The sequence below is a fragment of the Anguilla rostrata genome, chromosome 8, assembly GCF_018555375.3.
Source record: "Anguilla rostrata isolate EN2019 chromosome 8, ASM1855537v3, whole genome shotgun sequence".
Lineage (NCBI taxonomy): Eukaryota > Metazoa > Chordata > Actinopteri > Anguilliformes > Anguillidae > Anguilla > Anguilla rostrata.
Window position 1 is genome coordinate 26,220,784 of NC_057940.1, and position 25,225 is coordinate 26,246,008.

The 25,225-nt window shown below is 42.4% G+C and overlaps 1 protein-coding gene across 1 annotated transcript; it reads right to left on the reverse strand.

The window, feature by feature from the left end:
- Nucleotides 1-842: 842 nt before the first annotated feature.
- On the reverse strand, nt 843-15,428 carry lgi3 (leucine-rich repeat LGI family, member 3). Its single transcript, XM_064347366.1, has 9 exons — nt 14,791-15,428; nt 10,979-11,050; nt 9,049-9,120; nt 6,925-6,996; nt 6,053-6,124; nt 5,627-5,796; nt 5,356-5,520; nt 4,117-4,207; nt 843-3,926 (listed from the first exon to the last, which is right to left on the reverse strand). Exons 1-9 carry the CDS (start codon nt 15,003-15,005, stop codon nt 3,197-3,199), a joined length of 1,659 nt encoding a protein of 552 aa, XP_064203436.1. The 5' UTR covers nt 15,006-15,428; the 3' UTR covers nt 843-3,196.
- Between the last annotated feature and the right edge of the window lie 9,797 nt (nt 15,429-25,225).

Here is a 25,225-nt window from a genome sequence, read left to right on the forward strand (position 1 = left end):
TCGACTTGTAACAGCTGTAATCTGGCAGAGTTTCGCTGGAGAAAATAGAAGCTGTCCCAATGACAGTGAGTCTGAATATTACTGATCGTGTATCTGTTGGAGAATGATGCATTACCTTGATCTCACTGATGACTTAGAAAAACCTCGCAAGTGTAAATGATTACCAGTCGAACAAATAAAGCCTTTTTGACAAATTGAAATTGCACGTGCAAGATTCAATTGACCATTGTGCTCATTTGTATTGCATCCATATGTGGCTTATTCGAACGAAAATCAAAAAGCAATCGCAAAACAGAAGTAGTAGCAAATAGACATTTCTTTGTGGGGATGTCATTCTTTTTCATTCCGTTAATTTACATTTCTATTTGTATAGCTTTCATTTTGCTTGTTTGTGGAGCTTTCGCAGCCTACTCGATTTGCGTATGCCTGTCACCATACAGTGGGCACTCGGTGAACGAGATGATCCCACGAGGGAGTGCTGCTTACTCCCAGAAAGTGGCACCATGATAGGATATTGGATGGGATATTGGATATCCGTCACTTAAACATAAATGACAGCGACGTAGCTGGGCTGTTAATTAATTATTTTTATTTTTTTATTTTATTTTACAGGGGAAAAAATCCTGTAAAGTGCAGTGTCTGCTATGGAGACAACTAAGAACAAACAAATTGACAACTGATCCTCATTTTAAGACTTAGCATTCTGAAGTACAAAGCATGCTGTATAATAATCTAGTCCCTGCTCAAAATGAGAAATATTGTGTTACTATACTGAATATCTCATGGACGGAAAATCAGTGATCTCATGGCAAGTTACAATTTAGTACAGAGAAACAGCTGGATAGATAAAGCATATATTTATTAGTCACCATAGCAACATTACTTGGTATGTTTTCAGTTGCACACCAGAAAGCACAAGCCGTGACAACAGGCTACTTTGCAGATGAACATTCAAAGCAAATATTCATTACTCTTGCCTTGTCATCGAACACAATTGTAGAGACAAACTTATATATATTATAGTTCCGTGCAATCAGTACTCAAACAAAGAGTTACACTCATACATATCTACAGTATATATATATATATATATATATATTTTTTTTTTTAGAAGGAGTAGACAAAGTTTTCCAGTGTTTTAATTGTGACATTGTGATAGGGATGTTTTTATGTAGTTGGTTTTTCATAAATTTGTACCAATACATACTGTATCTAGCTTACAGTGTATACACAGTACAGTTCTAAAGTCTTATAGTCATATAGCTCTGTTTTAATGTATTCTTCAAGCCTAATTTTAAAATGGCATGCTCATATTCCAATACAATCATTCGGTCTGTATATCTCTCTGCTCTTAGAAAATGCAGATGTGTGGAATGATGGATAATCAATGACAACTAGAAACACATATCACACATTTAAACCCAACACAACAGTTCGTCTACAGAGGAAACAACATAACTCACCATGCAATTCACAGCATTTATTACAGACAGTTAATCTCCTGAACAGTAAAATTAACTTGAAATTATTGCTACTGAACAAATAGACTATTAATTCTTCACATTTGATGTGCAAAAACTATGCTGCTGATGTAATATAAGTATGTGGATTTATTGCATACATTCATTGTAGTGAATTATATTATGCTTGTGATACAGAACAATATTAACCAACATTATCACTAAGCAACAATTACAGATGTCCTGTTACCCAAGGACACATATAAAATTAGTAAAGATTATTAAGCAGTTTCACATGTGTGTTCCTTCGGTGGAAGTTCACTAAAAGTATTGGTTTGGCTCCTTGTAGAGCAAGCACAAGACAATTTTTCTTTTCATTATGTTCACAAAATTTTTCAATCATTTCAGCTTGGATGAATAAAATTGTGGTGCGAATTTTTGAGAAAAAAATCACAAAGCCTTAAAAATTGTTATTCATCGCAAGGGTTAAATTTCTTTGCACTTAGATTACATGTTTCTGTGAAGAGAGGATAGTTATTACTGCTGGAAACAAGCAAACACATGCTCGTAGCTCCAAGTATTAAATGAACAGAATGTACTTTTATATCAAAATCTTTGAGGTCTGAGGCTCAAAAGCATTTTAGGAAAAGCTGCAAAACTCTTTTATAGCTTTACAGTCATCAGCGGAAATGATTAAGGAGGAGATGACTCTAAAAAAATAAGTCATAAAATCAATTGATCTTCTGAAAAAAAAATTGTAAAACAAAAAATTAAACACAAGGTAAAATATTGCTTTTTTCTCCCTGTATGTGTATAAGAATGAGCAAGCACTATTAATATGGCTTGTAAACCAAGAGTTCATATTTCTGAAAAGTAAACTTTGTGAATTTAATATATGCAGATCAAACTATATTTCTGTTTATCAGTCATAATAATTAATTATTTTTTAAGGAGGTGTTATAGTCATTTTATATAAGAGGTCCATGAGCATAGTGACGGACTTCTACAGCCTATTTTTAACAGTCTACTGCAGCAGAAAATAGGTCAATAGTTTGGCATGCTTTCATTATATAATTGAAGAATATTAAGTATAAAAAGTGATTGGACATTCAGTACTTCAGCATGTTTTTATCTATGAAGAATTTCCTCTTCGTGTTGTCTCTTTATATATATTCAGCTCAGTGTAATTCAAGGTTTAAATTTGGTTGATACCTTTTATAATATCACTGGTCAATCACTAGCAATTAAAGGAGTCTAAAGCAGTACTAACACTATCAACAAATTCTCTCTGTGATTTGAAAAAGAAGTTCTCTCTTTGTAATTTTTCCTAAATATGTTTCTTTACAAGAAGAGAAAGTTAATTTAATATTAATAATACATTAAAATGAAGATTCCATTGATTCTCTATAAAATAAAATATTACATGTTATAGTGCCTTTGGATATGTTATTTGACCTTTCACAGTCATAGCATTACTTTGATGGGATTACATACATGACATTGTTGACATGTATGAAATGAAAACTACAGACCATTGTTGTTTGTTTTCTATCAGGCATGTTGGGAAAAAAGAATATAGTTGGATTAAATTGATCTTCTTATGTTGCTGAAACATAGTTAACAGATAAACAAACCAACACCCAAATGGATTTAATTATTACAACACTGACCTAGTTCCTCCAACACCGAGACAGTAGGCCTCCCACCCCAACTCTCTGCTCTGTGGAGTGAAAGGTTTACTTGGCACTGAGGTCTACCAACAGGTGCTGATAGGCCAGGGTGTTGCCTTTGAAGCTGGCAGTCAGTAGGATGTCTTTGTTGTCAATGGAGACCAGGCTGAAGGCTCGTGGGGCCCGCATGTTGAGCTCTTGGAAAGGCTGGAACTTCTGGGTGAGGTCATCCCACAGGTACACGCGGGAGAACGAGAAGTCGCTTCCCAGGATGAGATACTGGCGGGTGCCCACGGTGAAGGGGTATACGGCCATGGAGCCGCGAGAGGGCAGCGTCTGAACCTCCACGAACCGCTGGCCCTCCCAGCGCATGATTTTAGAGTCCCCAATGAAGCGTGTGAGACACAAGTAGACCACCTTGCGCACTCGGAAGTGCTTTACCATTTGCACGTCCGCCATGTCTGAGATTTGGGAGTGGAAGGCGAACTGCCGCTGGCTGCGGTTCCACTGGAAGACAACAGGGGGCTGGGAGGCGCTGGAGAGGATGAGGCGGGGCTTACCGTCCACCTCCAGGAACTCCACGTGGGTGTCGCGGTGCCAAGGATGGAGGGACTGATGGGAGTAGAAGCCATTGCTGTTCCAGCGGTATAGGCTGGTGGAGCCAGCTTTGGAGCTGTCAGCCACTGCAAAATACCAGTCACCCTCCAGCTGGAAGGTCTCCACAAAGTTGGGCTTGCGGACACGAGTAGTGTCTATATCCTGGATCTTAACAAATCGCTGAGGGTCTTCTTCCCACCTGCCAAGTGTGGGCCAATGGAGTTAGTGGTCATTGGCTAAGTTCCATCAGATACCATGATTTCACAGACTGACTAAACAACTGCAACCCCTTTTTTCTAATTTGTCAGATGAACACATGTACAAGGAATACATACTGAACTATCAACTGTGCTTTTTGTATGGCACAAGTGAAAGCAGTGGGAACTCACTTGTAGATGTGGGATCCACCAAAGAGTTGAGCCACTACCATGTACAGAGTGTTATTAATCACCACAGGCTTGCAGTAGATGGCTGAACGAGCTGAGAAAGACATATATCAGCATCAGCATAGTCAGCAACATCATCATCATCATCGTCATCATCATCCCCAGAACTCATGAGCAGGCAAAAGTTCCATTTGTAAATGTGTGAATTAGAAGACCAGTATACAGTGCGCTGTGTTTCTCACTTAAAGTATTGATGTGCCTTTTTCATAGAACAGACGTTTTAATATAATTTTAAGAGAAAGTGGTAGGGAAAGGCATGTGTATCTTCACTTGCTTGTGCTACGCTTGTGAAGATATTTGAATTATGGATATTGGTGACAGTGGTCTTCTGTATGGCTGCAGACATTTTCTGTCCCTGACAAGTGTACTCAGTTTCAGAGCTCTTCTGCAGCCCTTGTGTGATTGATGGGTGTACACAGCGGGTGATTGGTTCTCTTCATTTCTCTTATCTCTCTTCACCAGCCCCTCTGTGATACAGCCTGGAAACCTTGACCTTCCCCCCACCCTCAGCCTAACTTCCAGTCCATTAGTTTGAAAAAGACTACATCTACTCTAGACAGAAAAAGATTATACGGGCATTTTACCAGCCATGACCAGCAAAGATGATTTAGAGTTTGGGCGTAGGACTGTATTTTCCCTAAAGTACAATCTAAAACACCAGGATGTTTTCTGGTTTCAGAACAAAGAAAAAATAAATAGATTTTCCCTGTCTTGTAGGTAAAAATGAAAGATGAAGCCCGTGCTTTTATAGCTATCTGATTGCATGTAAGCTATCATGCATGATAATGGTCACAGGACTTTGGGAGGGCTTATGAAAAAGGTATGTGGTAGCAGTGGTGTTGTGATAACAGTGTCAAGCATCTTTCTTGCCATAATACTATTTATTGATCACATCACGAAACTTTCCTTCATAACACCAAAACTTGCTGACCATAAAATATGTACATGGAGAAGATAGACCTTACTCATTTAAAAAATACTGCTCTGGAGAAATCAGTGAAAGAAATAAGCTATTTTTGGCTGGACCGCAACAGCGGGGCCAGCCCTACAAACGCAAATGTCTGTGACTGAGTGAGTGACTGAGTGAGTGATGAAGTTACACCATTAGTCGGCCAGATCATGTGTGTTAGGTCCAGCTATATACTAGCTTTTGATCTGGTCTTGTTTGACATGAAGACTCACATGTGATGTTATGGTACTTCCTGAAGACCATCTCCACGTGGTCCCAGACGAACAGCGTGCAAATCCCTGTGTCTGGCTGGGCGAAGACCGCAAACTGGTCATCGTTGAATTCGTAGGACTCCACGGACACTGACTGGAAGGGGAAGGTCTCATAAACTGCAAAGTCTAGTGGGATACAAAAGAGAGGAGAACTGTCCAGTCACGAATACAAAACTTCATACATATTCACACCCCCAAAATAGTCACTTTCCCACTGCATTCCCCAAGAGACCTGCGCTGATGCAGTTGAAGTCGCGTGGGCTGAGGTCATGGACACGCCTGCCCTGAAACTCGAAGGGGCTGGAACAGTAGATGGCTGGCACTGAGGTGTTCGTCTTCTCTATCCAGTCCACCAGCCACTTGATCTTACAGTCGCAACGGAAAGTGTTTCCCCGCAGATCTCTAGAAACCCACAGGACAGAACCGGGGGGGTCTCAGCCACTGTCTCCAGAGACACCCTTACCAAAAGCCTTATCAAAACAGGCAATTAAACTTCAGGATGATGAACAGAGGATTATCACTCATGTGTGCCATCAGCACTGCTAAGAATTCATCCACACCATGCAGTTTACTTGCCAACATGCTGTTTATAAATAGGACAGGCCTTCAGTGAAGATTCAAGGCAACACATAATGTATACAGAGGGATGCATGCTTACAGGTCTGTCAGTATGTCCAGGTGTTTGAAGAGGTCTCTAGGAAGGACCTGCAGGTTGTTATTGGACAAGGATCTGCAAGTGGAGAAGACCAGGATTAAATCCCAACATCCATGCACACATTCCCTGGCCAACACAAACCATTGTTGCTCAGACCAAAACAGACAGGCCTGAAAAATCAGACCTCTACTCCCACTGGGATGAACATCTTTGTTAAGTAGATTATCCTGAGCTAAAGGATCTGAGTTGTGATGTAGTCATGGGATTTCTAAAGCTTTCAACGACTGGATGCAACTATCTGCACAACTTCCTCCAAACATTTTCTAAGTGCTTTCTATTTGGCTGTTTGAATCCTCAGCAACTCAATTTGACTCCTCAGGAGTCATCCGCTGCTGTATACGTTACACCTAAAATGAGTCTTCCCAGTGCAGTGCAGTTCCATTCAGAAGCGTGTGCTGGAAAATGTTCTTACAGCACAGATTAGGTAAAGTGCCGCTGCACATATTTGGGACATCGGTTTCACATATTACAGCAATGAACTTGTATATTTTCATATCAAGCATGTGTCCTAAGGCAAAATCGGTGACTAACTGCCATGAAAGCAATACCTTCAAAGCATATTTTGCTAGATGTCACATATATAGGCAGAGAATGTTTACTATTGTTGTACTTGATGACCCTAAAGTAATTAAAAGCATGCTAGACCTTCCTTCACTTTTTATTTTCCACTCATAAACAGCAGGTTTAATTTACTGAGTTAGGTCCAGCATATTCAAAGGATGCCTAATAGCTAGAGAGCTTAATGCGAGTAAACACTTATCAGAATTCTCTAAAACCAAGTCTGCCAGTACTAAAGGAGGAAAGGGGGTACACACAGGTGAGTCAGTGCTTTGAGTCCCCGGAAAGTGTGCTTGGACAGGGCCTGAATGTCATTGTTTTCTATGAACCTGAAATATAAAGGGAGAAGGAGAGAGCGTCAGCACACAAGACATTCTTATGGCAAATATATAAGCCTGAAATATAAAGGGAGAAGGAGAGAGCGTGTCAGCACACAGGACGTACTTATGGCAAATATATGAGCTAAAGCATAATTCAAAAGGATCACTTCATTAAAATCTTATCTTATCAGGCCTGAGCAGAAGATATATTGGAGCTCTGTGAGAATGCACGCACAGCACCTGTCTTTGACAAGGTGGACCAGTCACCAAACAGCTTAATTGATTGATGAGCTGCCGACAGCCCCAAGAGAAATGGATCGATCAAACACACGGTCCTCCATCACTTGCAGCATCTTCTCTTGCATTGGCATTCACAGTGCACATTCAAGGAAATGCTTCCACCTCTTAGTGACACTGCTATGGGTCAGCAGAGGAGCATAATTCAATTAAGAGCATTTTAATAGATTGGCTTACCAAGCACATACATCCTACACCCCTCATTTAAAAAGTAACATTTGTCTTGTTAAACATTTTAGTTTAATGATGTCTGTATTTATTCCTTGTTTATTTATTATTTATTTATTTCCATTTAAAAGCTTTCCCCTCAGTTGATCATCATCTGCAGACATTAAGCGGGATTCATGGCATCAGAGTACACCACCACCTGAATTTTAAATAGCTTTGATGGGAGCCACGAAGGAAGGGATACTGTACCAGCAGTTCTGACCTTGAATGTTAGCTAAGAAAGAGAGGGAGTAGAAATCTGTCATTTTGAACTGTGAAAAGCACGCTAGTCGTTCACTGCATTAAAGCAACCGATTGATATGTCTCGGTGAAACCTGTTGATGGCAAAAGTGGCTGGTCAGCACATCAGCCCATCGCTTTCCTCCTGCTGCTATCATCCATTATTGAGGCTGTACAATTAAAGAGCTGACGTGATGTCGATGGCACAGCGAATGTCTAAATAGAAAGTTTACGGCTACCCTTGGTTCAATGTTCAGCAGTCCATAGCTGGATTTAGACCACCAGAACCCTAGAGATGTCTTCATGCCTCGAGAGGTGGTAGATTTAATTCTACACTATAGGACAGAAACATCAACAAGCCATCCCAAATAACTTCAGCAATAAAGCAGACCTGCTTCTCAAAATATACCAACAGGATGATGCAACATGCTATAAAAATCACATCACCAAACATGATAACCAACAGGAAATACTTATTGGAGAATTTGAACAAAAAAACAAATCAATTGACCCCAGCACAAATCAACAGAACAACTCACTATCCGACTGTGTCCCTGCGGAAGCTACGAGACAGGACACCGTTGGTTCGGCTCTACGTTCTAAGTGTGTTTCCAGCGGGCAGTCCACACCGCTGGTTCAGCCCATCCTGGTACTGAGCGCGTGCACCAGCGGAACGGTCGCGAGCTTGTTAATACCCAGGCTGCATCCTCACGCGCCAGGCATCGCGCTGGATGTGAAAATCCGGGCTCATTAATATTCACAAAGGGGAGTCGCCCGGGGCTGCTGGCACCACCGAAGCCTAGAACTGGGCCGCGGCCAGATCCACACAATCTCTTTATGGAACTTAATGCACTGCTTCTGTGCCCCTCTGGCACGCAGAGACAGGCAAGCCTGAGACCGTCAGCAATTTAATATTTCCCCATGCCCATCAATTAGCATAATAGCCCATTCATCTTCCCTTGGTAGAGAGGGTACGCTGGGAGAATTAAAAATGGGGTGCTTTTGGGTGTTTCACAGACATGTATTCAGTATTAAATATTAAAATAATTCAAGATAATGACCTTTATCTAATTTGAATTTTCAAGCAATATTGTCAACAACACTGAAGACTATGATATGTGCTCCGTGTGCAGTGAAAATTTTAAAATGCTAAAATATCTTAGACCATATTTGATACAACATTTTCACCATAGATATACAACAGGTTGGCATCAGTCTATTTTACATGAACACAAACTGTAAAACGCACTGCAATGTGTATTTACACGTGCAGCGCATGCACGATTTTGCAGGGTTTGAATGGGATCAGACACTTACAGGTACTGCAGATGGGCGAGACCGGCGAATGCATCATCAGCTATCAGAGTGAAGGTGTTGGAGTTTAGCAGGCTAGAGAGAGAGAGAGAGAGAGAGAGTGAAAGAGAGAGAGAGAGAGAGATGGGGGGAGAGAAAGAAAGAGAGAGAGAGAGGAAAAAGAGAGAGAAAGAGATTCATACATCCATACAGAAGAAATGTGCTGCAAAACTACACACCAGGGAACAGGGAGCCGGGCACGTCTTGCGTGGAATATGTGAGTTGTTTAATGCACTCCTCTGCTTTCCTTTTTTTCAAACAGGAGAATGAAGACGTCCCCATTTACACAGAAAAGCCTCTGCCTTTCCCCGGCTAGCTTCTTCTGCCTCTTTTCACACCCCATTACATTCTTCAATTTAGTTCACTTCTGTATTTCTAACTATCTGTGATTTCTCCCGTCGAGTGCAGCATCTCCCCCCTTGCAGATCTGCTTGCTTTAAAATTGAACTGTGTGAAAATGCTTGTGTTTTGATTTATTTTCTATTAAAGCATGCCAGGTTCTGGATTTATTTCATTCTTGCATGCTTTTTACTCATCACACTCTAGATTTTGTTTGATGGTGCATTTGCTATAACAAGTAGGCTAAAGTACCACTACATCTAATACTAGTGTGTCTACTTCAACTACCAGGACTAATAATAATAATAATAATAATAATAATAAAAATAATAAAAATAATAAAAATAATAAAAATAATAAAAATAATAATAATCATCATCGTCATCATCACTGTAATCATCATCATCATCATCATAGTCATAAACAAGATATAATAACAAAGGTCTTTAGGCTGTTAAAATTGAAAAAGAGCACTGCGGTTGCTATAAAGCATGTGAAGTCCTCCTTCTGGGCCAGTAATTTATTCATCATGCATTCATTTTCAGCCTTGAAGCACAAGGGGCTTTAAACCCATGACAGGAGTGATAACTGATAATGGGCATGCTTTTCAGCGCAAATCACAATTGTACGATAAACCTACTGGAAGTGCTCTCATAAATTTGGGTACATAATGCTATTGCATAGTAATCAGTGCTGAACAGTGATCTGTGGTCTCAGTGGACTGTGCAATATCGGTGCCACAGAAATTGTATTGGGGAAGGAGAGAAAACAGCTCAGTTGTACCTCATCAGAGATGCCTTAGAGTTATGCCTTAAAAACTCATGAAAACTCACCTGTAAACTGTTTAAACCCAACTGTTCCGATAGTTCTGATAATTATGAATATTCAAGATATTATGAACGCAGGACAGATATTTCATCCATAGGTTTATGTTTCTTTTATTATGTACATTAGCCCCAAATAACGATCAAATGGTTTAATATTTTAAAAATATTTTCAATGTCCATAGCCCTTTTGTTTTCTGTGGTCTTAACATTTGATTGTGACCTTATACATTGGGAAATTGCCAAAATTTTCAGATGAGAACAGAGTAGAGAACCATAAGGTCACACACATGCACCCATAGCCTGTGAAATTAGCTGGCACAGTTGTCCTATTGTTTACCAGGCCAATACTGAAGGGCCTCTGTCATCAGTTCTGACACTGACACTGACATGGACACTGACACAGAGCACCAGTCTCATCACAGGAATGGTGCTTGCTGCTGATAACCATCTCTCAAAGGACCTGGGGAGGGGGGGGCAGCTAACTGCAGTAGGTTTCGATGACGAGGCTGAACAATTCACAAGATTGAAGCTGTCAACGTATGCACAGTTTCTGTTGCAATCCTCAAAATGGATTCAGAAAGGTCATCTGGCTGGTGGCGACTAAAGGGAACCATCGCTTTGTCGCACTGAATTGATATGAAGAAAATCCCGACATCACATTCGCAAAGACTTGCTGCCTCTCTGTGAATGTGGAGCAATGGGAATTGAGGGCAGGAGAGTGTACTCACAGAAACTGCAGAAGGTGAAGGTGAGAGAAGGCTCCTTCTGGGATCTCTGTGAACGCCGCATTCACCATCGTCCTGCAGGGGAGACCACAACAAATTCCCTGTTTGTTCAAGGTTATATCATCTTCACCATCATCATTATCATCATCATCGCAACCACCACCAGCATGATTTTTATCCTCCTTCTCATTAGCTTCATCATAAGCATTATTAACATTGTAATTCTCTTTATTCTCATCCACATCAGCGTTATTATCATTCCTACATTTTTTATCATCATCCTCTTCATACATCATCATCATGACTTTTCACCAGCATTGACACTGTATCTACATCACTATCTTGACCATCATTTAGATGATCCTTGTCGTTCATTTCCTCCTCGTCACCATCATCCCTATCCTTCTTATGCTCATGACTGCCGTCATCATATACTCATCATCATCACCATCATCATCATTGTTACCACCATCATAGTGCATCTTGTCTCTCTGGTACCTACTGACTCCAGAATATAGCACTCATGTTTCTTCATTACTATTAACTTGATACAACATATTTTCTGATTCTCCAATGCAGTGGTTAGAGGGGTCTGGCAGAATAATGAATAAAAATAATGAATGTCTTATTAATTATTTATGATTATCCAGCTATTTGCATTTAAAATGATTATCATTTCAAACAGGTTAAATGGCTGCATTCCAGACTTGGAAGCAATACATATTTAAATAATTAAAAAAGATTCTTCATTTAAATTTAGAAATGTCATGTATTTGAGAATAAAACAAATCCATCCATCAATCCATCCATTATCTATACCCGCTTATCCTGAGCAGGGTCGCGGTGGGTGCTGGAGCCGAACCCAGCGTTCATTGGGCGAGAGGCAGGAATACACCCTGGACTGTTTGTAGGTAGATTAGGAAGATTATTGATCACACTGATCCAGGAATCCAAAAATCAGGTTATTATTGTTGTTTCTTGTGAAATATTTTGGACCTATATTTAGGGATGCAATATGAAGTGTCAAAAAAGGAGAAAAGGGTATCTTAAGGGATAGCCAGAATTGCACTGACAGAGGGAAACCATTTAAACCTTTTTTAAACCTGCAGTTTGGACCTAAATAATGTTAAGATATATTTGGATTTTAAAAATACTTTGAAAAGACCAGAGCAACCCATATTAAATAGAAATTGCAAGATGAAGTGGCGAAGGTAGAACAGGCAGCATAGATTGTTATCTAAAAGACTTTGATAAAGACACAAGAAATAAAATAGTTCAGTTTGCCGATAATACCAAACTCCAAAGAGTGAAGCTATTGGAAATGAGAAAAATAACAAAAAAGATTTGCATATGATGCAGAACTGAGTAGACACCTGAAAAATTAAATTGTACATTTACAAAAGCAAAGTTATGTCTGTGTCTAATACCAGTTTAAGACGTGGCTATTTTTTGGGATGCATTGTGTGATCTAACTAGATCTAATTGATCAGCCAGCAACTATCCACTGGACAGGTGATTTTTTTTTTATGCATTTCTAAACAAATGTAACACAGCAAGTGCAGTCCTATTTTTGACTACAGTGAAATGTTTACACAAAGGACATGTGTCAAGTCCACAGCTGTGGCTGACGATCATTGAGCTAATTATATTAATTGCGAATCCTTAATCCTAAAATGGGTTGAGCCTCACCGGGCATTACAAAAGCAGGCAGAGTGCTGTTGTTGGCACGTCCGCTTGGAACAACATCTGTTAGATGTCCCTCTGGTCTAAAATACAGGGTCATTCTTGCGTCAGAAGGGGACATTAGGAGGTCTTTATGGCAGTGCTGTGCCACTTTGATGCAGGCTTCTAAGAATCGCCCTCAATATCAATACCCAGAATGCAATCTGTGTGTTGAGTCAGCACGTCATCTCTTAAGTAATTGCCTGCTGCACTTGGATTGAACCTTTCTGACAGCTTCAATTTGTTAGAAAGGTTTGATGGGTTTAAACTGGGACAGGAAGCATCCCCTTTTTCCAAACATTCACAACTTCCCCATTCTGAAACCAGGACAGTTCCACCTTGAATTATCTTCTGTTTATGTTAACTCTAATGATCATATCCACAGGTTGATTCCCACTGCAATGAGGAAAGATCCCCAAAAGATCCACCATGAATTAAAAAGAAATGGGGTCTTCTGGGATACAACTTACATAAATGCCTTATGGTTCACTGAAGTTTAAGGATGGCATCTTAATCTAAAAACACGTCTATTTGCACCAATCCATGCTTTAGGTCTGATCAGCAAAACAGCAGCCTGGATTCAACATTCATCCTTAACTTTGACCTGCGATTAATTTCAAGTGTTGCTTTATTTTTTTCTTCACAAACACAATTTGGCAGTCACCAAAATTCAGCAATCACCAAAACGAACCTGCTAAACTGCGTCTGTGAAGAACATAAGTAACACTTTAGTTTATCAGCGTGTCAAAGTGAAGGACAGGCGTTGATTGAATCCAGGCCAGTGTCTTTCCAAGGATTGTGGCTTGAAGTCCCCTTGGCCCCTTGCAATCAATGCAGTCTTATTACAGGCTGGCTGAAGTAATCCCACGGACCTGGAGAGAGAGAGGCAGCAGAACAAAGCCGCAGAGAGGCAGTCCCTCACACTCTTATTTCCATTCCACAGCTTGTCCCCCCAACCTCTTCAGTCAAATCACCCAGAGAACAGTGAAGGTGCTCGCTTTGTTTTATTGATATTTCTCTCTCTCTCTCGCTCTCTCTCTCTCTCTCTCTCTCTCTCTCTCTCCCTCACACACACACCCACACACACATTCCGACCATAGAATATTACCCAAAGACGTTCATTTATAAAATATTTAAAAGGCAATTCAGAATAGAGATGTAAATGATTATTTAACTGTAATGCACACATTGAATCTTTGGTGAAGAGCTGGACTGGCACTGAATCAGGTTTTATCTGTGCCTGTACTGTTGGTATTGGTCATCATAGGTCTGCAGCTGTGAATAAGCACTTTTCTTTTGCCTGCTCTCCAGACAGTGAAGGAGAGGCTCATCAAACCTCTAATTTGAATTTTCAAATACAAATGTGAAGTATGCAAGTCTTCAAACTAGTTAATGTAGTTCTGTGTTTTTGTGTTTGGTTACACAGAAAACATACTGTGCTTGTCCAAATCAGGAGAAATAGCAGTAAAACATCTTGTTTACAACCAATGTACCATCATTTTGTTCTCCAGAGTCTCATCTCCAGGCCCCCCAGCCTGCTGTTTTACACCCTCACAGAAACATAGCTGGTTTTAATGAAACCAACAGGACACTCCAACAACCACAGCTGAGGAGCCCCTACTGAAGCTGAAGCTGGATAAATTACACAGCGTGCAATTAAATGGACGGGTTAGTGCAGAACAACCAGAATTTCAGCAGTCACATCAATGCAAATGAGTTGTTTCAGCTATTCATCATGCTGTATCTCTTGGCAGACAAACAGAAGGACACCGCATTACATTATGTTGATGCATTAAATGTCATAAGATTGCGGCTATAACAAATATACTTTTTAGCACTGTTTCTCACATCACATCCTTAAAGAATGGACTGAAAGACTCCTGAACAGCTGCCTACTAAAGCTGAGATCATCATTAGCTAAGTGTGTGACATCACTGATCATTCCTTCTCTGTCATGTAATGCAGTGTTCTCAGAGAATGGATGTTTCTCAGGCTTTCTTTAAGCAAGGCATGCACAACTGAAGAGTACAAATGGGTAAGAGATCCACAGACAGATAGACAGACAAAGAGACAGTATCCAGGACTATACTCACAGGGAGATGATCCCAGGAGGGAAGCTTTTAGGAATGGCCTTGGTGTCCACACAGAAGGCGCTGTCTTTGGTGCAGGAGCAGGAGGCAGGGCAGCGGGGAATTTTTGGGGCCCTCCTGGCCCCGCAGTCCGCCACCAGGCACACGAGCAGGCACAGGGCAGCCAGGTGGGGCACCCCTGGCCACCTGGGCACCCGCCTCGGCCCCGCTTCAGGCATCCTTCCTTTGAGGGGGGGAGGGGGGCGAGGGTCTGGAGAGGGAGGCGGCGCGGCTTCTCAAACTTCGGGCGCCTCTCTCAGGCAAAAGAAAAAGACCCAAAATCCAACAGCGACTTCGCAGCGACCGGCGGTGGACGATGCTGCTCCCCTGACAAGAGAGAACGAGCTCAGTTAAAAGGAGAAGAGAGAGAGAGATAGAGGGAGACGCAGAGAGAGAGGGCAGTCCCGGGTTGCTGCATGTGTCTGAGTGTGCGCGCGTGCGAGTGTGCCTGTGTGAGTGCCTGCACTCGCGCGCACGCATGCGTATGCGCGCGGCGCGTGTGTATGTGTGTGTGTGTGCGCGCGTGTGTGCGGCGCTGGCTGCTCCCCAGCGCTCTCTGGCGCAGCTGTCACACCCGAGCGTCCGAGAGCGAGGCTGCGATCCGCCGCCCGTCGCGGGGCTCGTTCGTACGCAGCGCCGCTCACATTGAATTATTTATCGCCGTTCGGAGGAGCCTTTCAGAGACGGACCCAGCCCAAGAGCTCGCGCCGGGGGGAGGGGAGAACACAGGAGGTTGGGGGGGGGGGGCATTTTATTCCCAAGACGGCCACCTGGCGCGGGGACCCAGAGGTGGAGGGAGAAGGCAGGAGAAGAGAGAGGAGGTGAGAGCTGTCTCTCCATGTCACTGTCTGCATATAGACAGCCAGGACAGGACGGCTGAGCATTAAAGCGCACAGACGCAGCTACAGCATACTAAGCAGAGACACTGACCCCGTTTCAGACTCCAGAGTCGCAGAAAATCACAGTATTTTTTATTGTTTCTTTTACTCAGCCCTGACACAGTTATATTTCAATAATTATATAGGGTACTAGCAAAAAGAAAAACAAAAACATAATGTACAACTGATAAACTTATTTTATACTTTACTGGGTTGAAGATTTCACCTGCACGCTTATGAGATTATAGTGATAGTGTACCTCATCTATGTCATGAATATCTATTTCTTTGAATATCTAAAGACATTATTACACAACCTACAATGGCCTGGCGACTTGCCCAGGGTGTATTCCTGCCTCTCACCCAATGCATGCTGGGATAGTCTCCAGCACCCCTGTGACCCTGACCACGATAATGATAATGGATGGATGGATGCATGCATTATTATACAACTAATCTTGCTCTCTGGCACATAGCACAATGATATTTTAGCTGTATTCTTTATTTTAAATTGTACCTTTAAAATCTGGAAATAAAAGGAAAGGTCAGTGGTGCATGTGTCCCAGAACATGCATGCTGTTTTCATAATGTGTTCTCTAATGTGTTAAAAACTTCCAGAACTGCTTGAACAAAATGAGCAAATTGTTCCTCCTGAAAGATTAAAGCCAAGCACAGTTAAATTCAGAATTAGATATTAAGTGATAAAAGGCCATTAGAATATCATTAAATAGTTTTATTTTAGGTTTGCCAAAGGTCTGCATAAACTGAAAGAGCACACTATTTTCCAAGTGCTCTACAGGCAAAACCTCACTACAATGTGCAAGTTTGAGGGGCTATCTCACGCAAGTGATGCAGTTGGTGTGATGTTGCAACAAATGACCACTAGGGGTGGTATTGTCCACATAAATGAGAGGCAGGATGGCAGCAGTGAAATGCCAAATGGTAGGGCTTTGTGGTGCCAGGCAGAGCACAGCTCTCCTGCACAAGGAGCTCCTGTCACCAGCAGACACCACGTCTCTCTCAGACTTACACTTCCCAAACAGCATGATCACATACAGCAGGTCCCCATGGATACTGCAGTCCTACGGGTGAAATTAGAGAGATGCACTCAGACTCAAAGAGAGAAGAACAAACATGTTGTCCATGACATCTACACCCCGGGTGACAGCAACCCGTTTGATCTTAACAAAGCTTTCCTTACACGACTTGGAACTTTAAAAGTTACAGATATGTATAATAAATGAGAGCAAACAGAATGCACCACAAACATAACAAGTGCTAGCGCTAATGTTTCTGTTGCCGGCACAAAAATATTGTACTGGCAGACGTTTAGTGGAGCCAAATGCCAAATTTTGGTCGGATTTCTGCATAGTAATTGTTTGTGTCCTTCTGCCACTTCTGAAAAATGCATATAGGCAATCATACATAATCAAAAAATCTTGAAAGGATATGTCCAGCTGTATAAATAGATGTAATGTAATGTAATCTACATTTTCCTTGCTGTCAATATGGAAATTATTGTGGAGATAGTTTGGACTTCAGAGTTCTATATTCTTACTGTAAACCTTAACCATTTTCACATCAACATACAAAGAGATTAACCCTAATGTACTCTACATGCATATGCTGAGCTGAAAGCTGCAGTTAATAAAAAGGAGGTTTTGGTGTCATCATGGAATTTGTAAAATGGTTACACAGCAGCCAAAGTACTGATGTGCATGGTGTTCTTTTTAAATAGCCCTCACAAATTTTCAAATGATGGCAGCTAACAATAAAATTGCTGTGTTTACAAATTGGCAAAAAAAGTGAGTGAAAAAAACTGACATAAATCTGAGTACACATTCCTCACAAAAACCATAGAAAATAATTTTTATGGTGACTGTGCTTTTATGATTGCCATTGTTGTTGGTATTACACAAAATGCTATAGCCACAAAATATTTTTTGTTCATGTACATAAACATGTTGTTATTCTTTTGCTTCAGTATCAATCAAACGTGGCTGAAGGTTATTAAAAGTACTGCAATGGCGCCCTCTGCTAACCATTTATGAATACTACACCCTCTGTACGCATACGGTTTTCTCATTATGGCACAGCCCTCCTTGTTATCCAAAGAAATCGACGATGTTAAATAATCCTTTAGTGCCTTGATCCGCTGTTGCTAATTAAATTGAATGAGGTCAGGTGGAAAAGATTGGAACGCTTGTTTAACCTTTTACGTGTAATTATATTTATTTTTAAAAAGTAAGCTACAGGCTAAAAAAGCTCTGAACAGTGTCACTTTCTTTTTTTAAATGGTGGAAATAACAGCGAATTCTCATTCATTAACCCATTAACAGAATACAAGGCAGGGCACATCGTCACACAACTATATACTCAATGTATTTAATGGGGTAGAAACAAAAAGGGAGACCCACAGAACATACGCTTCCACAAGCCTCAGTTCTGCCAGCACGGCCTTTGCTGGTCTAACATTAACAGCTGCCTTTTTGGAAAGTGCACACAAGCTTCACTGTTCCAAAATAACTGCCAAGCCAACAAAATAAGGAATGAAAAGACCCATCCATCTCCCCTCAAACAGCAAACTTGGGAAGAGAAGACTAACTGGGTTGAATGGAGCTGGGCGGGCAACACACAGCTCCCCCTCTCCCAGCCCTGCGGCTTCACTTCCTGTGCTAAGACACACTAAATCAGAGCCGTTCAGCCACCCACCTGGGTGCTGGACTGTGATCAATGATGGCTTTCATACCTGGCTTGTTACGTGTGGGTCCCCAGAGAGGTTTGGAGCGCTCCCGTTGTACGTCACCCACTGGCTTCCGTTTAAAAATGTCTCTTCAGTTCAGCTTCCAAACCCATGTCTCAGTCCAAGGCTTTGTGGCTTGAAAGACACTCTCTGTCTTTGCTCACTCTTCAGTTTTTTGCTGTGCAGTAAACTAGCTTTCTTTGTACCAATATGGAAAGAAAAGTAGAAAGCATGATGTGTCCCACTTAACTGTATGTTCTGTACTTTCTCAAACGTTTCAGAGCAGTAAGTGTTCTTAAATACCTTTTAAACTCTACAATGACTTGTGAGAACTAGTACAGTATAGTTACCTCCGATAGAGATGTCAGTCATAGGAACCAGTAGTGACAGCAGTAATAATAACGCTGAATGCCAGTGTCGACAGACAGAACTCAGACCTCTTAGCGGAAGATGTCCAAACCAGACACAGGGAGCCACAGGCTGCTCAGCACTGGCCAAGCAGAGTAATGTCATTTGCAGAAATATAATGTCTCTAAGGCTACCTGGTTGGAGATGAGCAAACTCGTGCAAACGTTGATAGAAATCTGCCAATCGATTCACCTCTAATCACCTGAGGACAGGATCACACATCAATCCCAGGATTCAACAGCTGGCTCAAGTTTCCCTCTTTCAACTGAATCAAGGGCAAACAGGAATTAATCTATATTTAAAGGGTGCTGGAGGTTTTCCTATAGGGAATGGGTAATATACTGATGGATGAGGACCGACCACCCAGCTGATTATGCCATGGGGAAATGCATGTCATCTGTACATCTGTTCATTACGGCAAAGAGAATTCTACCTTTGACCATACAGTATTAATCCTTCATTCATTAAATCCCTTCCCAAAAGAACAACGCAGGCCTTTTCCCCCCATAGCCTCGCTCATATGTAATACGCTTAAGCCTAAACAGAACCATATGTAAACTATGTCGAGCAATCATGTTTCAGACACAATTCAATTATTCTGAGTAAGGAGGCATATGGCTCATGGGTAATTGATAGGATTAAATGTCCACGTGCAGTCGCCCCTCTTTGATTCATACGCTCACTGCCCGCTTGTCTGGAGAGAGAGCAACGCCGTCACTCACAATCACTTTCACCGACAGCATATGAATCAGACCGTTTTATTAACTGGCCTGCACCGAGGCAGGCTCGACTCCTTCGGTGGGTAACCGTGTCCACGGGGATCTGCGACTCCATTACTATTGAGCAGATACTTTCGAGGGAGGGACGGCAGCCACGGCACGGCTGCGTTCGGATCAATAACCCGCTTTACGACCGTTCGTCATCTTTGAAATATTCTGTTTATATCACACTAATGAGCCTCTGTGCAGACACGGTATGTCATTTGCATGTCAATCCATATATCAGCTGTCTCAAAAATGGCCTTTGTTCATTACTATCAGGCTAGAGCCTCTGGCCTTTGTACTAGCTTGGCTTCTGGTGGCTTTTTAAACCAAAAGCTAACAAAGTGCATATTAGGCAGGGAAATCATGCAACATTTGACAAAATAAAGCTATATTTGGTAACAAGATCGTTACTTTTTTCCCCCACTGTGATTGTTGTAGGTGAAGCTGCCAAAAACTAAATATTTATACTTTAAAATTAAAATTAGGCTGCTTATTTGCTGATTTGCAATAATCTGAACTGAAATAGCTCTCCTCCAATGATAACTGTGTAAACATCCTGCAACAAGAGGAATGTTAAGATTAGATACAGTGAATTGTTGGCTTGCACCCAAAAGCAAATTAAGTGGGATAATTTTGGAAGGGGGCAAATGTTGGACAGAATATTTTATTGCTGTGATACATACTCACAACTATATTATATCCTACATATATAATCATATAAATATTTCTGGATATATAAATATTTGGATTAGGGAGATTTTGAGAGACAGTTCTGAAAAAAATGAAGAGACTACATCAAATTTTCAGTTTTGCTGTTTACATGCGTCTGTATTTTCTAAATTATTGTCATTCAGAACATGTTTTTGCAGAAAAGGTTGCTCTATTTAATAATTTAATTTAATAATGATAATTTCAGAAACTGGTTTGATATTTTTTCCAGCCAATGAAAGTTCGAAGAGTAAAACGGCTTTATGGATCTTCTCTACGCTTCCAGACATGATCCTGCAGGCCTGCCCTTGCATTCACGTCCCAGCACTAGGGTCAACAGCGGAGACCGGCCTGTTCTCACTGCTGGTAGAGCAATAAGCTGGCTGGCCAAGGGGCCGTGGTGAACGCGTGGGAGTTACGGGACATCATGAACGGACTGCCTGTGCGGTGAGCGGGGGAGCCAAGCATGGGAGTGCCCGCTTCGCTAACACAGCCGCGTCCAAAACCACACTTCTCTTCCGCTTGGACCCGACGTCGGGCGCAGAGAGATTTACAGCTCCCGACTGCCCGCTATAAACTGTGTACAGAAGCATAGAATGTACAGTTTTACATCCAGCACCCGGGTCTACACACACAAATCACATTCGGTTTTCCATCAACACTTATTACATCCAATAAGCCTTTTTTTAAAAAAAAATTCACAGCTGTTTTAGTCTTGAGGAAATAACAGCAGACTGTGCTGGGACATGAAGCAGTGCCCCACAGCAACACAGTCAGAAATACAGTCATAAAAGACGGGTTATGTACTTGTTGGAATTTGAAAGTGTATGTTCTTTTTTTCTTGTGGGCTTCCTCTAGCCCAGCGGGGGTGAAATCAAGGCTTGGCAGTGTAGTTAATCCTGACTGATAGGGAGCCTGACAGCCCTGGATCGAGTGGCCTAGCCTGAGGGCGGCCGAGGGGAGGAGCTGGTGTGGAATCCACCTGTGGAGGAAAGCCGATCCGTCGGGGGGAGAAACGGGCGGAGCTCGGGCCCGCAGGCGGTGGCTGCATTGTGGGGACGCTGCGCCAGCACGTCGGCCGACATCGCCTTCCTGCGATCGTTTTACGCCCCCGACAATCGGCCCACCTCCACCTCCTCTCCCTGCGCTCCTCCACTCCCTCCTGCTCCTTTCCAGAAGAGTCCATTAAACCACCACCCCCCCTCCCCCACACTCCCCCGCCCCCTCCTCCCATTCTGCCGCGCCAATTCCTCCCCACACCTGGAGCAGGTCGCCTTATTTAACATCCTCTAAAACGCGCTCTCGGTGCAGACGGCGGGGTATTCATGAGCTACCCTTCACCGCTCCACCGTGAGCAGATGGAAAACGAGGAAGCTATTACCCTGAGTTAATTACATTTTCAGCAAGGTTGCCTGTGTTGCCTGTGGAGCTAGAGGAGCTATGAAAACTCTCCAATTCAATCAAGTGAACAGCCCGGGTGTTCAGCGCTGCCAGTAGTGTCCTTGGTTCTGAACTCAGCCTATTGGAGTGGAGCTCTGCTGCGTGTGACCTGGAGTCAAATCTCATGACGTCTCGTAGTATGACAGCTTTTTCATCACTCTACCAGTAGACAGCTTGATAAACGATCAAATCATGGTCTAAAGGCCAAAAGAGTTTCTATATACTGTCTAGAACAATAATTGGAAGATACATTCCTCGAAGGACGACATTCATCCATTTTAGCCGAGAGCATATCTTTACCTGTACCGACTGGGGACACAAATAAATGAAAAATGTGTCAGGTTTGATCAAAATAAGAAGGGACAGATACAGAAGCCGCCAAAAACTTATATGTCAAATCCCTCTCAAAGCTTCTTGCTTGATCACTTTGACAAATATATTGGTCCAATTAAATCTGATTAGCCAGGACTTTTACACACTGTCCTCTTTCTAGTATTATTGGAGTATTAGTTTACAGCACTAACGTTATTTAAGCATCTCTTTGGAGTCCGAGTGGGTATGTTAAATCAAATCAAGTCAAACCTATTTTACTTGAATAGCACTGTTTACAGAGAACTGTCACAAAGACGCTTTACAAAGAAACATAAGGAAAATTGGGTTTTAGGGTTTAGCCAGTGGCCATATGGTGGGTTCAGTTCTCGGCTAACGTTACCGGGAGACTGACAAATTAGCACTGCCGTTGAGGTTCAGACCCAAGCTGATTGCTTAACAAGGACCGACACAAGAGAAACACAGAGCCAACCGCGTTTAATTTGCCCGTAGTTCACTCCGTGTCCAGTAATTAATTCTGCCTGTCATACGTGTGCAAACATGCTTTGCCTCCACTCTCCCTGCAGCCATTAGGCATGCTAATACTGACAATAGTAGGCATGTAATGGTGTGTTTCCCATCAGCTGTATTGATTGCGTCCCGAGGTAAAATACGAGAATGGACCTCACCTCCCATAAGCCTCCTCTTTGAACCCTCTGAGAAGCAACTCTGCAGAGGGAGGTACGACAACCGCCCCTTCTCTCTCTGTTCATTCCAGCGATTCCAAGCCAAGCAAGCAGATGAGGCCTGGAGAAGCCACCCCACCTGGGGGGGGGGGTTGTTTCCGGAGCGTTCCATCTGATTGATGGCATTCCCTCCCCAGGGAAGTGAAACACCTGCAGGAGACGGGGGAAGGTCAACGCGCATGTCCGTCACTGTCAGCGCGGTCGGGGCACTGATTAATGAGGGGGGGGGGGGGGCACTCGGATGGTCTGCACAAGGTCTGATTTCAAATGGGATTTCAAGAAGGACCTTCGGTGTCGCCTGGTCTTAGCAGACTGGGAAAACGATGTAATGATAACCTTGGGTCATGCTTCAATTGGATCTTAAATGCACTATAAATGCACAGCAATTACATTCGTAAGTACAAGCATTTCCTTAGCAAATTCTTTGCAATTACGTAAAGTCTTAAGAATGGATTTTGGGAAGGGGTTAGGGCGGGGGTAAGCGCTAAGGGCTAAATGTAATAAAAGAGCTAATGAGATACCAGGTGCATAACAGAAAATATAAGCTTGTTCCCCACATTAGCTGATGGTAGAGAGTAACAAAATGCACCTGCAAGGCACTTATAATGTTGTTTAAATGCAGTTGTATAGGTTTATAAAACACTAGATTTAATGGGAGCATGAGAAATTGGCTAAACTTCTATAAGAAATTGTACTGAAATGCATTATAGCTTATAGGGTACCCACAGACAGGAAAAATGACACAGAAAAATAGTTTTCCTGTTTAAAAGTTTTTTGGGTTACAGCAAGTGGACAATACAGAGGTGGGAAGAAGGAAGCTAGCGAGCAATAATTCGGCTCTAAATATTCTCATCTACCTCAGGGGAATAGCTCACACATAGTGAAAGGAAAGTACTGTGGAACTTGGGGAAAAGTTAAAATTTTTCATCCTGAAAGGCACTTGCCGTACTCCCATATGGTCGTCTCTGTTTTGTGGGAAAGCACCATCACTGAAAACAATTATTTCTATTCTAAAAAAAAACTCTGTCTGCATACCTTTTTTCATAAAATCATTTTTGTTCACGCCTTGCACAAACAAACCTTTATTACAGGTTGGTCGAGCAGAAGCACTTCTGCAAATCTGGGAAAGCATAATACCACAGACAGGATGCAGCAAATATGTACTGGAACAATACCAAAGTTCAAGCTGCTAACATTCCGCTCATTGTCAAACTGTGGTTGAAGGGTATTTCTGCCTTCTTGGGAAACACATAACAGGAACCAAAAAATTTGGTATCTCAGACGGGGACCTGTAATTCAAGGCATACAAGGGTAAAATGTTCCAAAATGAAATATAAATTAAAGAAGTGGGGAATACCCCAGGGAAAGCCAGACTCTCCCTTAGGTGAAAACCATAAACCATAAATATCATAAATCACAACAAACATTTCAGTGTTCGGTTCCCCTTTTTGATTTATTGACGTCCAATAAAAGAAAAAAAAGGCTGCCTTTTATGAGCTGCCGTAGCTGTATTATTACATTATCATGGTTCAAGCTGATCGTGGCTGTATAAAAAACATGATTTACAATGCGGACTCCTCTTGCCCATCAGAGTAACTAGCTGCCAATGTCATGCAGTGGACAGGCCTTATATGGGGCTTCTGTCTTCCCTAGTCTCACTGAGGGCAGATGGAAGGACAGATGAAACTGAAGGTCCATCTTGCGCATCTGAAACAGAGGAGGGTGAAGTTGAAGCTCTCCCTTGGCCCTCTGTGAAACAAGCCCTTGAAAGTTCAGAGTGAGTTGACGGTTACCTCCAAATGCGGCACTGGGTCTTTCTCTCCGGGTCCTTAGGACGGGGACGTTATCGCCGCGCCGTTTTAGGGCCACGGCTTGCTGATGACAGGGTTGGCACGCGCGCGACGTGCCTCCACGATTATGTAGATAAACCCCCCAACCCTATTCTGGGTGCCAGGGAGTGAGACAGCAAAGAGAGGAGACAATGCCCCTAGTTTGAGTGACAGCCCCTGCCCTTTGCTTGCCCCCGCCTGTCAGCTCCGCCCCAGTGAGCAGGAGTCCGCAGAGGGCACCTGTCAGAGGCACAGCGATCCCACAGACGGGGGCTCCGGGCCCCCGCATGAAGAGCAGGAGGCCAGCACCCCGTCTTCCTCCTCCGCTGTCATCCTCATCTCAGCATCCTATCAGCTTCACTGAGCAGCACTCCTGCTGGCAGCTCTGGTGCCCTGTCCTGACACTTCATATTTACGCCTTCATATTATTTTTCTAGCCTAAGCCACAAGTGGAAATAAATGACAGGAACAATGAGTCACCCGTCTTCTTGGGCTCAAATAAGCTAAGAAATGTTTTGAGTAAAAAAATAAACTAAACAAAAAAATTGGATTTCATTGCAAGACTATGACACATC